This window comes from Daldinia decipiens, assembly GCF_022478715.1.
Source record: "Daldinia decipiens strain CBS 113046 unplaced genomic scaffold F4813scaffold_3, whole genome shotgun sequence".
Taxonomy (NCBI): domain Eukaryota; kingdom Fungi; phylum Ascomycota; class Sordariomycetes; order Xylariales; family Hypoxylaceae; genus Daldinia; species Daldinia decipiens.
In genome coordinates, this window is record NW_026054546.1 from 409,409 (window position 1) to 425,147 (window position 15,739).

At 47.1% G+C, this 15,739-nt stretch overlaps 4 protein-coding genes across 4 annotated transcripts; 1 reads left to right on the top strand and 3 right to left on the bottom strand.

Moving 5' to 3' along the window:
* Nucleotides 1–59: 59 nt before the first annotated feature.
* F4813DRAFT_385337 (uncharacterized protein) lies at nucleotides 60–542 on the bottom strand (the record flags this gene model as incomplete). Its single annotated transcript, XM_049246236.1, has 1 exon — nucleotides 60–542. One exon carries the CDS (start codon nucleotides 540–542, stop codon nucleotides 60–62), a length of 483 nt encoding a protein of 160 aa, XP_049103623.1.
* Nucleotides 543–8,714: 8,172 nt separating this feature from the next.
* On the bottom strand, nucleotides 8,715–11,500 carry F4813DRAFT_168020 (PP2C-domain-containing protein). Its single transcript, XM_049239153.1, has 2 exons — nucleotides 9,463–11,500; nucleotides 8,715–9,403 (listed from the first exon to the last, which is right to left on the bottom strand). Exons 1-2 carry the CDS (start codon nucleotides 10,786–10,788, stop codon nucleotides 8,867–8,869), a joined length of 1,863 nt encoding a protein of 620 aa, XP_049103624.1. The 5' UTR covers nucleotides 10,789–11,500; the 3' UTR covers nucleotides 8,715–8,866.
* A 901-nt stretch (nucleotides 11,501–12,401) lies between these two features.
* F4813DRAFT_398255 (putative Fe-containing alcohol dehydrogenase) lies at nucleotides 12,402–14,171 on the top strand (the record flags this gene model as incomplete). The annotated part of the gene is made up of 4 exons (XM_049248026.1): nucleotides 12,402–12,877; nucleotides 12,977–13,096; nucleotides 13,157–13,643; nucleotides 13,783–14,171. Exons 1-4 carry the CDS (start codon nucleotides 12,755–12,757, stop codon nucleotides 14,169–14,171), a joined length of 1,119 nt encoding a protein of 372 aa, XP_049103625.1. The 5' UTR covers nucleotides 12,402–12,754.
* An 84-nt stretch (nucleotides 14,172–14,255) lies between these two features.
* Nucleotides 14,256–15,597, bottom strand: F4813DRAFT_168048 (Snf7-domain-containing protein). The gene is made up of 5 exons (XM_049239154.1): nucleotides 15,265–15,597; nucleotides 14,982–15,196; nucleotides 14,853–14,913; nucleotides 14,535–14,792; nucleotides 14,256–14,481 (listed from the first exon to the last, which is right to left on the bottom strand). The coding sequence occupies exons 1-5, from the start codon at nucleotides 15,268–15,270 to the stop codon at nucleotides 14,341–14,343; spliced, it is 681 nt and encodes a 226-aa protein (XP_049103626.1). The 5' UTR covers nucleotides 15,271–15,597; the 3' UTR covers nucleotides 14,256–14,340.
* Nucleotides 15,598–15,739: the final 142 nt, after the last annotated feature.

The following is a 15,739-nucleotide window of genomic DNA, read 5'->3' on the forward strand; positions in this document are numbered from 1 at the left end:
TATCAGCAGCAGCTTACCCCCAACAGGATCTTCCAAGCATCCACAACTCTCTGCAGCCCCTAACAATAGACAGCCTGCATGCACCGTATCATATTCGAATACCACCCCTCATCCAAGCCAAATCCCACCTTCTTACCATACTTCTCAACCTTAGCACGAGCCTCCTCAACCACGCGATCCATCTCCGCAATCTTTTCCCTCATCTCCCGTACTCGTTTCCGCTCCTCCTCCGCCGCCGCCGCCGCCGCCGCCGCCGCCGCCGCAGCCTCCGCAACTTTCTTGTATGCCTTTTTTGCCACCAGCCTCGCCCTGATCTCCCTGTCCTTGGCCTTCTTCTCCGCCCTAGCCTTCCTCCTGCTCATTCTCTCCGGCCCGTAGAACTGCTCGCGCGTTCGCGGGCTCGGCGGCACCTCGTCTCCCGTCTGGATGTCGTGGGCCACGCTGTCGAACGTGACTTTGCTGGGGGATGGTAGCTTGACGTCGATCGATAGCGTCTTTAAGATGCCCTTGAGACGAGGCTTAGGGGAGGTAGGACGATCCATGGTTTCTTACCAAAGGCTTAAAAGTACCTAATCTATCTTGGAGTTGTGACTTGATTTTTATGAATCTTGATGTTATGTTTTGATAAGTGCTGGTTTTTACGTCTATCGTCTATCACATGAAGACCACCGCATCTTTGGCTAAATACCTATCCTGCAAAACATTCCAATAATAACTTGTTATGCCGTTATATTACTTTGTTAATACTGCTTCCTTGTCGGGACTATCGTAGACAAAGAGTAGTATCAAAATCACAATGCCTTGTTCTTAGTCTTATTTTTTTTCCACCCCTCAAACAGGCTGCCAACTCCTTTATTCACCAAACATTACAGAGATAACCCTCTTGATGTTGTAATATCATTTCTGAACTCAATGCAACATCGTGCTAGACACGACGTGAATTAATTGGGGGGATTTTACATTATATGACATTCATACTTAATTTTTAATAATAGATACATTGCGGGCTTTTGTAACGCACGCCAATGTTGTTGCTATGTACAGAAGTCTAGATACCAACTCGTTCTACACAGTCTCTTGCCCACCGGTTTCCACGAAGCCCCCCTTAGTTTTGAGACTGTAGAATAGTAAGTATCAACACATTTCCGCTGTTAGCGATGCAATAAAACACATCAGTCCTCGTAGAGGCAAGGCAGAAGAGAAAGTACAAAAGTACAAGGTCCCACAGGAACATACTAAACAGGCGTATGTCCACATTCTAAGCTGGGCTGACTCCATAGAAAATGGAAATAGAGGTGACAGTTGCCTGTCGGAATGAAAAGAGTCGTTGGACTGTATGAATCTGAGGGTACAAAAGGAAATGCAGAGAATGCGTCTTATTGGCACAATGATGAAAAGAGGTTCGGGTATCTGTCGTAATCAAGGAAATTTTCGCCATTCGGAAGCAGGCCACTCGGGATAATAGGAGGACCTCGAAGAGTTTACTGTCTAAAGGAGCTGTGGCTTTGGTGTGCGTCTTGGAGAGCTATGTGTTATGTTAGTAAACAAGCTAGCTAGAAATGAGGGTAGATTAAAGAGCTTGCGTCACTTACCATGTAATATATTTAACTGACCGGCTCGGTCTTCGCAGGCGATCTGCAGACAAGAGCCTTCCACGAGATCCAAGACAACGCTGTTGGGGAGTTCCTGGATCTCGACGTCGGGGATGTAGGGCGGCGCGCGGAAGTCGCTCAAATGATAACGCTTAGCACCAACAGCAATAGCCTTATCCTTTCCACCCGTCGCGGCGCCTTGTATAGCACTCAAGAATAAAAATCCTTGAGTGTCTAGGGACATGCTGCGGCGCTTCCATAGCAAGTTGTCCGGAAACTGCACATTCACGTCTCCCATATACACCACAACTGCTTGAGAAGACGGAGAGACATCAGTTGTAGGAGTGACAAGCTGATCCGCATCTTCCTCGGCGACAGTAGGGGAAATATGCGGGCTGGTAACTTTCTTGTTTCCATTAAGAGAGTTCGACAAGCGCCTCATGAATCGAGACGCTCGTGTCTCGGACTTTTTATCGCTCTTCTTGTCATCATCTCCAGAACCACAATCACTCAGGACGGCGGGCGACCCGATAGGCGTCGACGTTGAGTTCTCCCGCTCGCGGCTGAAAGATGAACGATGGCTTGAAATTGACAAACGTCGCGCGAAACCGCCATTGCTCTGATGGGTTGACGGTGGTCTACTTGGAGACTTTGATCCGTTCGGAGACATTATTGCTAAATTATCAGTCGATTTGCTGGCAGTTGATGTTCGGCGGTCTTTGATAAAGTCTTTGACTATGCTCAAAGAAGAGCGCCGATGCTTCTTCTCACCATCATCAGGGGTTGGCTTTTTATCCCGTCTCTCTTGAATTGTCTCCTTAGACACCTGTACTAATGGGGTTGGCACTGGCTCAGGAATAGGTTGAGGTAATTCCTGTCTTTGTAGGTCTACAGTGAGTGGTGACTGCTTTAATTCGAGCTGGGGATAGTCACTAGGGCTTGCATTTACTTCAGGTTTCCTCGGTAAACTTTGGCTAGGATCGCGGACGATTCTTGCAGTGACTTGGATCGATTCGGGCCGCCCATAAGGTGATATCTGCGTTGGCATTTCAAACATAGATAATCGACTAGCCACCGAGCGAGACCTCTCACGCCTCTCCGCGCCAGAAAGCTTAGGTCTTTCCTGAGATTGTTCAGCCGTGAGAGTATGCTGCTCTGGAGAAGCGACATGGTCCATCACGGAAGGAGATCTCGGTGGTTCTCTAATGCTCTGCCTACGAACACTAAAGAAAGCCGAAGATGGTGCTGCGGTTTTTGGACGAACTTCTTCTGGCCCACCAGGGCCCGACAGCTTTTCTAAGGCTTTGATTCTCTGCGAAATGCTCGAGCCGAGATTGTTCTTCTTAGCTTGCAAACCAGCATTTGATGACTGTCGGGTAATATTATGTAGGAGAGCTGCACCACCCGCCGATACACTTCTGGCGCTGCTCTGAGATACATCACTAGGTGCCAGGAGAGGCCCACGCATCGGATTTGAAACTGCACGTGATAGTGGCGGTCCTGGTCTGACGGAACTGGGATGGGGGAAAACGGGAGTAATGGGCGACTTAGACACGAGCATAGGTTTAGCTTCCTGTAAAGTCGCTGACTGTAGCTCCTCCATCAAAGCATCGTCAAGAAGAGGATCGGAGGTTTCAGAGTGAGGCGTGGTCTTCGTCAAGTCAGTTCGAATAGTTCCGACGACGGTCATACGCTTAGCTAGTTTCGGGGGGACCGTGATCTCTGAGGCAGCCTTCGGGAATGATTCGCCTCCGGTCTGCTCACGGTGTTCTACGGATGTGTTCGGTAGAGCGGGAACGGGCTCTGCGGGAAGAGATATATCTGGTATAGAGAATTTTGATTTTAGACGGGAAGTTGTTGGCGATCTCTGCTCAGCTCGAGTTTGCGGTTCGTTGGAAGAGAATCTCGAAACGGGCAATCTCAAAGGTGATTTGGGCGTGCCCTCTTCGCTCGGGGGTTGCTCGTTACCCTTTGAATTGGGCGGCGAGATGATATCAGTACGACCATCCGCCTCGACCGAACTGGGGATCGAATGCTCTGTTGTTTGTGTAGGATGGTCTGGACTCTCTTGAGATTCCTGACAAACTTCAGTATTCTTCGCGTCTAAAGCATCTATGTTCGTCTCAGTCTGTTCTGGACTGTCTTCCATTCCTGGAAGACCTCTGGGCGCAACCTCTTCAGCCTCTTTCCTTATGTCTTTCGAGGCCTGGACAGTTTCATCAGTCGACTCGGAAAGGGAGGATGCTTTCGTGGATGCCCCTATTTCAGATGATGTTGCACCCGTCGGAGAATTTGGGCGGGAGTCGGATGTATCCTCTGTATTGATCGTCATCGGGGTGGGTGGGTCAATGGCAATACCAGAATCTGTGTTGGATACGGCACGGTGACTAGTGTCGCCCTTGATTCGTAGAGAATCTTTGGACTCGGTATCGCATCTTTCTTTCTCCTCGCCTGGAGGTGTATTATCTAACGGTGTTGTCTGCTCTGACGTTGTAGTACTCATCATCTTTTTCTTTTCCCTCAGCTTCATGGCCTTCATAAGTCGTGCTTTCTCAGGTGTGATTTTCACCTCCTTTGTTGGTGGAGGCGCTAGAGATTGAGTGGTTGATTTAATAGAAGCTCCCGAACTCGTTGCGGGTCGCGGGGGCAGTTGAAGGCCAGTGCCTTGTGGGACCTCAGGGATAAGATTAGATGGCGCGAGGGCGGTATCCAAAGCAACCCCTTCAGCTTCTTCCGTCTTCTCGACCCGTTCCATATCTTGAGATTGCCCCTTCTTAGTCCCCTTGGAGAATAGCTTAAATCCTGCCGGCAAGGCTGCAGTGGGTCGAAAGTTTTCGGCCGTTGAAGGCCTCTTGTTTGTATCTAGAGATGGTCGGGGGCCGAGCTTCACTTTTGGTTTACCATATGCGTATGTCGCGTAGCCGTATAAATCAGGGCGCGTAGATTGGGAGGATAGACGTGGAGCACTTTCGGACTGTGTAGGGGATGACGGTCTGTCAGCTCCTGTAAATTCCGGGACGTTGGCTGTTGAGGCAAAGCTGGTTTCTTGCGGGGCGGAGATCTGTTGACTATCGAGTACGGTAGGGCGTTCTATAGGCGGTGAGTGAGCGGGTACCGAGTACACAGATGATGCGCGTTTATCTTCCTCCTTAACCGTCGACTGCCTTTTTCTCTCCCTTTCTTCTTCTTCCTCTTCCTCAGCAATCTCATTCAATCTCCGCCGTCGTAATGAACTCGAGGATGAGGATGCCGATCCGGACGCGGTATGCAGCGAACAAGCTGCAGAAAGCTTACTATCTTTCAGATCTTTGGCTACCGAAATTTCGAAAGTGACATCGTACGGCGCAAACCGCTCACAGATAGCATTGAAATGTACTGCTGCACGAGCTATACATGGCAATTCAAATCGAATTAGCAATTTATCCTGCTTAGTCTTCTATTTCTAGAGATATATTGCAAATGACTAGACAATAGGTGTATAATATGATTAGCTGAATAGCTCACCTTGGACAAGTCTCGAGCAATCCTCAGGTTGGTATTTTAATAAGACACTCCTCCGCCTATACTTAAGGAAGCCGTACAATGGCGAGGCCTCTTCGTATTTTGCGATTGCACCACGAACATCAACGATGCCACCACTCCCACGGTCAAGAAGCTCGATTTCGTCGCGATTGGCGTATTTGAGAAGGAACCTGTGTTAGTTGGACCAGACCCAGGTCAGCGGCGCAAGCTAAAAGACAAACAAACAATTCGGGATGGGGAGAGAGAAAAATAAAAAAAGACAACATTGCGGTAAGAATAGCGACGTAGATCACGCCTCATTTACCACATGAGGAATACTTTGGCTCAAGAGAAAGAAAAAAGAAAAAGAAAAGTTTCATACCATCCGCCAGGTTCAGTGGTAGCGACTTCGTGGGCTTCTATAACCTTAGCATCGTCTAGCCCATTCAACGACATTCTTCTTAGAAGATGCCGCCCAATGCGACGCGACAGCTAATCTAGTAGGATTCGGAGTGTTACGCTGGAACAAGTGTCGACTTGTATTTTTTATATATGCGATTCGAGATCCTACCGGCCTTACAACCAACTTATCGGCAGGCGAGATACAGGAAGGATCGGATGGTTGTCCGGAACCAGAACCAGGGCCAATTCGAGGGACCGGCAATCTGGTTCGACATTGAGACAACACCATTCGAAGGTGATAAAGTATTTACAGAGATTTCACCATAAAAATGGTGTCAACGACAAGGCGCATAACATGAACCGAATTTCTGGACACAGATGAAGAAGAGTTGAAGCGGCCGAAACGAAAATAGGCGGGATAGCGGTATGGGGTTCGACCAGGGGGGCGGGAAATTTCGATAGGGGGTTGAAGGATAGTAATATCGTTCGTAGCTAACTACATACACATGCTATGTAGATAGACCAGGGATCAGGGGGTGGTGCCCGGTGCGGAAGCCCGAGCGCTAGTAAGACATCTACGGCTCAGATAATCTTCTGCAGCTACCTAGGTATGTTTTGTAGGTATGTTTTGTAGTACAGAAGACACTATTGATGACGATGGAAGCGAAAATTGGTGAATATAGGAAAAGGGTGAGTTGATCCGTGGCGAGGAACGATCAAAGGAAACTGGCCGAAGATGCTTTCACCAAAGTTCGTACAAACAAGCGTAAGGTATTTTGTAAGATACCTAGGTTAAGGTAGTTATGTAATATTAATAAAGAATTAAACGAGCGACAATAATAGTAAGGCAGAAGACCTTCAGCTACCTTCTATCTTTCCACCTCTAGCAATGTGTATGTGGTAGAAAGAGAGACAGGATACGGCTGGGAGGTATGTAGAGCCTGGTAAGGAGATTCAATTCAACAGGGTGAAGGTGACAATGTTGTGGTAAGTTTAGACGTGAGCCAATGATAGCTGATCGGTTGAAGAAAGGGGGAACATCGGAAGTGCACTTGGGATTTTTACACTTGTTTTGTGGAGGTACTTACCTAACAGGAGATTACCCTACCCAGACTGTCTGATTGGGTATCTCTTAGGAAAGCGCGCACGAAATATACGTATTAAGTAATCGAGATTTCATACAGGTACATAACGAAGTACATGCAAATACCTACAGGGAAGAAATAGTACTGGCTTCTATTCAATTTCCATTCCAAGGCCCAAGGCCCAAGGTCGAATCCTGATCTTAAACATTGGGCCCCCCCATTGAGAAGCCTTGGAATAAACTCACAATGTGACAATACATTGCTAAGCTGATCTTGGTATTCCGTAGAAGAATAATTTAGAAGGTTCAAATCTCGGCCAGCACTAGCCTGAATCTGTAACAACGGAGAAGCGCTAATCTCGACCACCTTGCATTAGTAGATTGTGCCTGTTGTATGTACATACATACCTACATGTACCTAATGTACGTATGTACGTGCATATGTACATAACATCAGGTTTAGAGCGATGAGCAGCTTCGAGCCCCGCACCTTTTCCCACGCATAGACCTTGCGCAATCTTCAAGGTTCAGAGTTCCAGCATTGAGACATCTACGAAATCAGCCAATCAGCTTGCGCAATGCAAATCAATATAGTTTACACAGTATGTTGGCGTTAATACGGTGCAGTTATCCTCTTTCAGGGGCACAACGTGGAGGGCCGTCTCTCGCTTTTATTGATCCCCTATTTAATAATATTCTTCTCGACTTTTCGGAAAAGACGCCAAGATTTTGTTCGGTCATCTCCTTTTCATTGCTGGTGAAAAAGATCTTCAGTAAATTATCTTGAATACGCGGTAATATATGAAGATACCCGGTAGAGAAAGAGATACTATCGTATATTAGTATTCGAGCCCAGGTTCAGTTCTATACATTAGATATATTACCTAATATACCGCGTTCTAAATTCATAAGACATATTATAGGGTAACATCGTCTCGACGGATGAGATAACTTGCATATCATATTCGGATGGCCGAAAACTTTCGTGTGCCCACATCTTGTTAACCAGAAACCTACCTGGAGGAACAATAAACCGGACTTGTCAAGACGTCGTGTCCCATGTTAAATGAGAGGACTGGCTAGTTAAGCAGGTATAATTTACTTGAACGAGTAACTATATGTACCAAAACTCCGGCTTATAATCGCACTCGTAATACTGTGCTTCTGTTTGAAGTACCAAGTATGACGGTGTAGCTATATTATACGTATATGTAGAATTAATACCAACACCAACTGTCAGCATTGTCCCCCCAAATCAATATAGCAGACTGACCTGCATCCATTATCCCATAATCCTGACCATACATGAGACGTCAGAACTTTAAGTCGTTTCCAGCCGAAAGACCGGCTTGAAGACACCGAGAGAGTTTTCTCGTACCTAGCAAGACCTTATTTACTAACGCCTACAACTTGCCTATCTTTAGGAATTCATATTTCTATCCCGTAGTCTTCTCAGAAAATCGGATTCTCTATCCTACGGAGAATCTTCCTATTAAGAACGAATGTCTAGCCTAGTCCTGATTTGCGCTAGTAGTAGAGAAAGAATTCTAGAACAGCTTTTTTTCTAGACCTCTTATATCCAGTCGAGTGCTAACACATACTTGCAATAGACTTTAGGGCCGACAACCCACTCGGGACAGGCAAACCAAACATTCGCTCGTCTGAGACGGAAAAGGGATGTTCGCTAAAGACGCTAAGGAAGGAAGGTCGAAACTGAGATATGGGTTTGGTATTGATAGAAGAATGGCAAAAAGCTTGAATTTAACACCGAGGATAGACGATTGATCCGAATTGCTTTTAAGGTTCTGACCCTCTAGTCTGGTCTTCTCGTGGGTGAGGATATAAGCTTTCATACTGCCAAAATGTTCATTCATTGCTGTGACCACTACCTGTAACGTACACCTTTTCATAAGTCCATGCTAAGCTAAATCATCATCGCCGGTAGGCTTTACAGCCCACTTGCTATCTTCGTCTTCCGAAATAGTCGGGTCTTCGTTTACTCCATAAAGATGTCTCCCTAATACAAGTATGAAATGGCCAACGGAACCAACCATCTTCGTGGGCTATCAGCTTGACTATGATATTTTCGTGGTCATGTACTGACCAAGGTTCACCTGAAATACGTACATCATGCCAAAAACGTTAGACATGTCCCCTACTGCCTTATGAATGACGAAAACCTTGGTGTATCGCGAGAGTCGAGGTTGGCAGCAATTTTCGGGAGCGGGATGTAAAACAGGTCTGTAATTGTTGGTGAAAAGATCCCGAGAACAGTACACTAATCCTATTATAAAAAGAACCGGAATTGGGATTTCGACAGCGATCCCGTCGTATTCGGAGATGTCGATTCCGGAGTCACGAGGCCGCCTGGGTTCGGGATTGCGTCTGCAGTGACCTCAGGCGCGTCGCTGTCTTCTATCGACGAAGGCTCCTCCTCAACCGGCCCTTCAATGATGGTCGGCTTGAAAGCATCTCCGTCGTCGATGGGTATAAGATCATGTCCTCGGCCACTATTACTAGCTGATACGCCAACGGCTGGTGAATCACCTTCAGCAATCTTCTGCTTAGTAGAGATCACAATCTTATCGGCTTCGCTTATCTTGCCGCCCGCACCAGAGATATCTCCTTCCACACCGATGGGATTCTCCTTATTGTTTTGATTCTCTAGCAGGGCAGCCTTATCGAATCGAACGATCATGCATGACAAGTTGTCTGTACTGAAGCGAGCTAAGGCATGGTCAACAAGCTTCTTAGCCGCAGCCGCCGGGTCTCGTTCGTCGCGAACGAGATTAACAGCATCTTGGTCTTCACAAACATCCCAGAGCTAGGCACTTATTAGCAACGGTCTGGAGTAAAGGAAAAATGCATATCTAATGGACTTACACCGTCGCAAGCAATGATGATAAACTCGTCTATTTCGGGCTGGATGACGGTTTCGGTGGTGTATGGATGACCTGTTACGAGGTCTTTCATGTACGTATCTCCAAGAGCTCGAGTGACAGCCAATACACCATTCACACGGTTATTGAGGATCAAGCCTCCGGCATTCGAGATCCGCTTTCCTTCGTTCTCGTCGCTACCCTTGTGGTCATATGAAAGACGTAATGCTTTACCAGCTCTACATAGAATGATCCTAGCATCACCCACATTTGCCGTGTATAGAACGCGCTGCCGAACCGCAGTACCCTTCAGCCTTGCATGAGCTGATTCGACGATAGCATTGTTACCACCATCGTTCTCAAGCTTCGCATCCCGGGGTTTTAACGTATCCGGCGCCTTTGAAGCAGCAGCAGCCGCCGGAGCGATGGCTTGGGAACCGGTCGCAGAGTTTGAGCTAGGAACCCGATCCTCCCAACGCAAGACAGCAATTGCTGCGGTACAGCCACTGTTCTTAAGAGGAAGCTTCTCGAGCTGTGCATCAACATTGGTGAAGGTCTGATCAAGAAGTTCGGGAATGGGCACGTTGGGATTTCGTCGTATAGTGTCTTCGAGAATAAGATGCAGCTTCTTCCCACACCAGTCTGCAGCGAAGGTACCAGCATGTCCATCAAATATTGCGAAGTAGCCGTTGTCAGTTTCTACTATATCCTGCGCGCTCATCTCAGGCTGGCTAGAATCCTCTGATGTAGACCTTTGGGACTTTTGGCTCTTGTTACCCAAATCTGGGGCGATAAGGGGTGCGGGAGTATGCAGGAAATTGTAGAGGAACGCATGCGTGTCTTCCATTGTACGACGGCATTTTTTGTTCCTGTCTTCCCAGACACCGACGCGGAAGGTAGATCGTGGACCGGGAAGGGATTCGCCAGCAGAGTTATTGTGCTGGCCTTGAGGTACCGCAAGAGATTGATCTTGCTTGCCTAGTTTCTGTAGAGGAGTCTGAGAGCTAGCGTCACTATTTGTCCTGCCAGCCTGGCCGAAATTCAAGCTATTCTTGGCGCTGGCTATAAGACTGCTAGCTTTGCTCCCGACGCCAGAACTCCTGCGCTTCTTCTCCGAATTACCCGTATCGGGATTATGTCGCCCGGGCGGGCTACCATTTCCACTGCGCTTCTCGCCGCTAGTCGCTTGATCAGGAGATTTTGACGGGGTCGCACCCGAAGCAGACTCGTGCTTTCGGTCCGGAGACGGGGATTTCTTCTCCGACTTCGTAGAGTCGGCTACAACAGTATCGGATTTAGACGCAGCAGAACTAGAGCCGCCGCCAAACATTCTATTAAGCAGACCTCCCTGAGAGGAGAGACTGCGTCGCTTGTTCCCTGCCAGATTTTCGGGAGTTGAAGCTGTCGATTGTGGGAGGGGGATATGAGGTCAATATGTAGGATGCGCCTAAGTTGTTAAGCGGTGCGGAGAAATGCGCTGATCTTTTGGTCTTTGATACGGCGATAGGAGGTGCGGTAGGCAGGAAAGAAAGATTGCACAAAGGCTTGTGTAGATTGGCGTCAAAGAATTGGGCGCACAAGATACTTGAGAATCTGTATAGAGTTGTCGTCATATATGAGGCGTTTGGCTAAAGTCTTGTGACGGTGGGACGCTAAGAGAGACTAGGTTAGATAACTGTAGTCATAATATGTAGTACTGTATCGTATAGTATCGTATAGGAACCCTGTTGTTCGGGGATATAGAGGCTTTAGCCGTAAGGGAGCGCCTAGCACCGTAAGGTAGGCGATTATACCAAATACATATAAGAGAGAATGACGGGATGGAGGAATCGAGAAGAAGACAATGCCGAGGACAGTGGGGAGTGATCGGGCTGTGCAATAGTAAACAGGCGCAAAACAAGATAGGTAGGCCAGGTCAGGTAGGGCGATAAGTAGGGCAATGTAAGGTTAGATTAGGTAGAGACAAGTAGAGACAAGTAGAGACGGGCAGACAGGGATTGAGACTCGAATCAAGTCAAGTCAAGTCAAGTCACTATTTGAGAGGATAAAGAAAGGAGAGTTGCGACTAACCAAGCAATTAAATCTACATATGTAGGTATGTATGTTAGGTACTCATTGGCTCCAGCCTAGAGGAAGAGGGTATCTGAGACGTGTAGAGTTTATGTGGTGTGGTATGGTACAAGTACAAGAGTTGTCGCGAAGTCCAACAGCGATAAATGATAAATCGTGGGGTGTGATGTAACGGATGGTAGAATTGAGAACAAACGAGGGGAGGAATCTAGGTTAGTGAGCAGGTCCACCCCTACCTGCCTTGGCTGCTGGCTGGCTGCTGCTTGCTTAAAGGAAGGTGATACCCTACATAGAACGGAGAATGCCAATTGGTCTGTGCACAGAAAGCGGTACCACAGGCGCCGGCGCTTCGGAGCTACAATAGCATCCGGGACGCAATCGTAATCACCTTAAGGGGAATGATAACCAATGGGGAAATCCTATTAAGAATCCGATTGGGAGACTTCACGATCACTACATGTGCCCACCTGACTTTCGGTACATATCTACAATGTAAGTAGGTATGCACGTCTCTACATATATGTATCTTAGTATTTCTACAGTACATCTCCAACCCAACCCAAGGCGGCCTACTAGTGATTGTCGATATCATCTATAGGACAATGTGTAAAAAGGAGGTTAGAATACAGATTCGGTCTCCTAAATCTATAATCTATGTAGCGAATGCGAACCAAATAAACGCGGAGATGATATCATTTATCCACTAGTTACGGCGTAAAGCTGCATGGTCTAAAAAAGCCACGTCTAAATCGCCCCTTGTTCTACCTCAATGGCAACTTATGTAGGTAGGTAGCACTACTATAATAACAAGCTATTTCAATGGGGTTCATATTATGACCTAGGCTAGAAGTATATAGAAACGTTGTTTATATCAAGCCTTCCATGATATTACCAAAATTGAGAAATATTTACCACTTCCAGTAACCGAGCGTGTTACTAAAGAACTTACACTATCAATACTATTAATAAGTTTAGATGGAGACTCTGCATATAGATTGGTAATATTGTTACTGGCATATTCGATATGTCTACCTCCTAAGGTTAGGTTAATAGCTTCGTACGTACCTATATTAGGTCTCACAGTGACATAATAATAGCATATAAGCAATGGCTTGTCTACCTTCAATTTTCCCTCACTCATTTTCACCCTCGGAATGAGATTCAAAGCTTAACGGTAATTACGATAAATATAATACCAAAAAACCCCCAAAATTACGTTGCCCAATATGACAGAGACATTTGGCCCAGCTTTCAAAGACCAGGAACGACCGCTTCTAAGCTTCGGATTGCCCTTCATCGAATCGCTCCTTAAGCATGCAGACAATACATTTCATGCAACTAAAATTTATGTTATCTGCTCTAGATCTCTCGCAGGAAATACGACATACCTCGACGAGCTTAAAAGAAGACTAGGCAACTAAATTGCTGGTGTCAGGATTGGCATGAAGCCGCATTCTCTCTGGTCTGAGATACTTGAAGTTGTAGCCGACACAAGAAAAGCCAATGCAGACCTAATCGTCACGCTAGGTGCGGGAAGTCTAACAGACGCGGCCAAAATAGTCTCATTCGTATGCTTACATCCCGTAACTGGTGATAAAGGGGCTACGATACTAACAAACATGTACTAGGCACTAGCAAACGATGTCTCAACTCACGCTGAGTTAGACTCTCTCTGTCCAACAAGCCCCAAAAAGCGTGATGATATCAAGCCATCAAAAGTGCCAGTTGTTTGCATCCCCACGTCACTCTCGGGTGGCGAGTATTCGTCCTTTGCAGGTGCAACCAACGACGAGACAGGACAAAAACACTCCTTTTCGGGAGCACTACAGGGCCCTTCCCTGGTCATCCTTGACCCAGAACTTAGTACGACAACGCCCGATAAAGTCTGGCTAAGCACCGGTATCAAGGCCGTAGACCATTGTATAGAAACCCTCTGTTCCCTAAAGAGCGACGATGCAGCAGATCAAGATGCTAAGGACGGGTTATCTAAGCTTATACCGGGTTTAATCAAGAGCAAGCAGAATCCTAAAGACCTCGAGGCACGATTGGGGTGTCAACTCGGTGCTAGAGATGCTATGGGTGCGTGCAGTAGGGGAGTGCCTTTAGGGGCAAGCCGTAAGTGAAATCTCAGACTTTCCTCAACTAGGCTCTACCAGTCTGCTCTAAGCAGCTATAAATTCTCAAGGCTAATACCTGTCATTAAATTAACTCCAAAGCTTTTGAAGATAAAGATTGCTAACTCTAATTACTGCAGACGGCATCGGTCATCAATTAGGTCCAGCGGGCGTGAGTCATGGCGAGACGAGTTGTATTCTTAACCCAGCCGTGTGCAAATATAACTACAAAAAGGGCGCAAATGTCGAACGCCAAAACGCCATTATCCAGCTCCTCTGGGAAGACTCTAAAGCCAGAGAGATTTTTTCTCAGAAAGGACTGGAAAAGGGGACGGCCGACCTTGGTGATCTGATGGATGCTATCATCCGCGCTCTTGAGTTGCCGAGGACGCTTAGTGAGTTTGGTATTGGGGAGGATAAACTTAGCGGTATCGCCGAGCACAGTTTAAAGGATCAGTGGGTGCAGACCAACCCAGCTCCCCTGAATAAGGAGAGCGTGTTAGAGATACTGAGGATGGTACTCGAATGAGCTGTGTTCGTAATATATGTTATCCCGTATGAGATAAAACGATGTCCATAAAAACAGATCCCAAGCTTCCACGCCTTACGCTCATAGCCGCACATATTAACATCTCAACAAGTCCAGTCTTTGGTAAATCCTTCGCTGTCGTACGTAAAACCTTACACTTAATCAATATTTATTTCCTCAGACTGTCAAGGCGAGCCTGGAGATCGTCATCCCCGGGATCTCCACCGCCGCCGCTGGGGCCACCGATAGCTTGGGCAATCCGACCCTCGGGAACTTTCTCAGATTGAAGGCCTGTCGGGGTTTCTCCGAACTATTCGGTGTTAGACAGTGAGGCTTGCGACATACGGCGAGTAGTCTACTTACGGCTTGGTTTAGGTCGACACCAATTTCCTCTAGGACTTGCTCCACAACTTCGTCACCCTCCTCTTCTATGCCAACGTCCATTGCATCGTCAATCGCATCATCCATCATCTCCTGCCTCTCGTCCATTATAGCAGTCTCTCGTTCGAATTCAATGGCGATACGCTGTAATGCGGGCAAGTTCATCGACCTGTTCATACTACCGAGGGCTACCGTGGCTCCTTTCATTGCTTGCATCATTTGCTCGTTGGTTCGATGAGTCTAAAATGCGTGCTCGTCAGCGTGGTGCTGCTAATAGGTTCGCGATTAGGAGCGACTGACCTGTAGCCGTAATGATATTTTCTGTAGCTGACTCCTCATCCCGTAGAACTTCTCGACATATCTGCAGAAGGGCGATCGGGTATTAGTGGGATCTCCCACGTAACCGTCCAAGGTCCTAGGGCTTCTTACCTTCTCGTACGTACTAGATCCTTCGCTTGGATCTTAGCTGCTCCCATTTGCCCCTTTTGCGCACTCTGTTTGATCTGTCCGACGAGGGTCTTCTCTTGCTTTTCTAGTTTAACTCGCACTTGATCCAGTTCTCGGATTGCTTTATCGATCATGCGCTGGTTCTTGCGTAGACGCTCGGCAGGCGTCATGCGCTTGCCGAAGGCCCATTCTAGGATCTAGCCGTAGATAGTCAGCTTTCTATTCCCATATAACCATTTGCGAGCTATTGTGTTCGCCGGCTTACGTTCATCGCTGCGGAAGTCGAAGTATCTCACGCAAGGCAGCAAGGCAGCTAGGAACCGTGCTCAAACAGAGAAGGTATCGGATTGCCGGTGAATAGGTAGTTGATTTCTAGCAATTTCGACGAATCTAGGTGAAGTACGCGTGTCGTTACGTCGATGGAGTCCCAGTAAGCATAAATCTCGGTTGATTCCTAATAGGTTCCCAATAGGTTCCCAATAGGTTTCCAATAGGTTCCCAATAAGTTCCCAGCGGTCAACGATGTGTAGCCTGGTAAATACGGATCCGTACCAATTAATGAGAAACTTGAGTTGGATCAACTTCACATGCAGTGACGCTGGGGGAGGTACGTACATATATGTACCTAGGTATCTCTTTGTAATGTCCAATCCCGCTGCGTAATAGGCCCCGCTTGGCACCCGCTATTAAACACTATTATACATGTATGAGGTATATATGCATATAAAGGAGCATAACAC

Bases quoted from the DNA above. Each gene is read 5' to 3' on its own strand.
- F4813DRAFT_168020 (XM_049239153.1), bottom strand. From the start codon at position 10,788: ATGTTTGGCGGCGGCTCTAGTTCTGCTGCGTCTAAATCCGATACTGTT. The intron at 9,404-9,462 runs GTAAGTCCATTA...ATAAGTGCCTAG, and splicing joins TCATCATTGCTTGCGACGGT to CTCTGGGATGTTTGTGAAGA.
- F4813DRAFT_168048 (XM_049239154.1), bottom strand. The intron at 14,793-14,852 runs GTCAGTCGCTCC...CACGCATTTTAG, and splicing joins AAATATCATTACGGCTACAG to ACTCATCGAACCAACGAGCA. The intron at 14,482-14,534 runs GTAAGTAGACTA...AACACCGAATAG, and splicing joins GTGTCGACCTAAACCAAGCC to TTCGGAGAAACCCCGACAGG.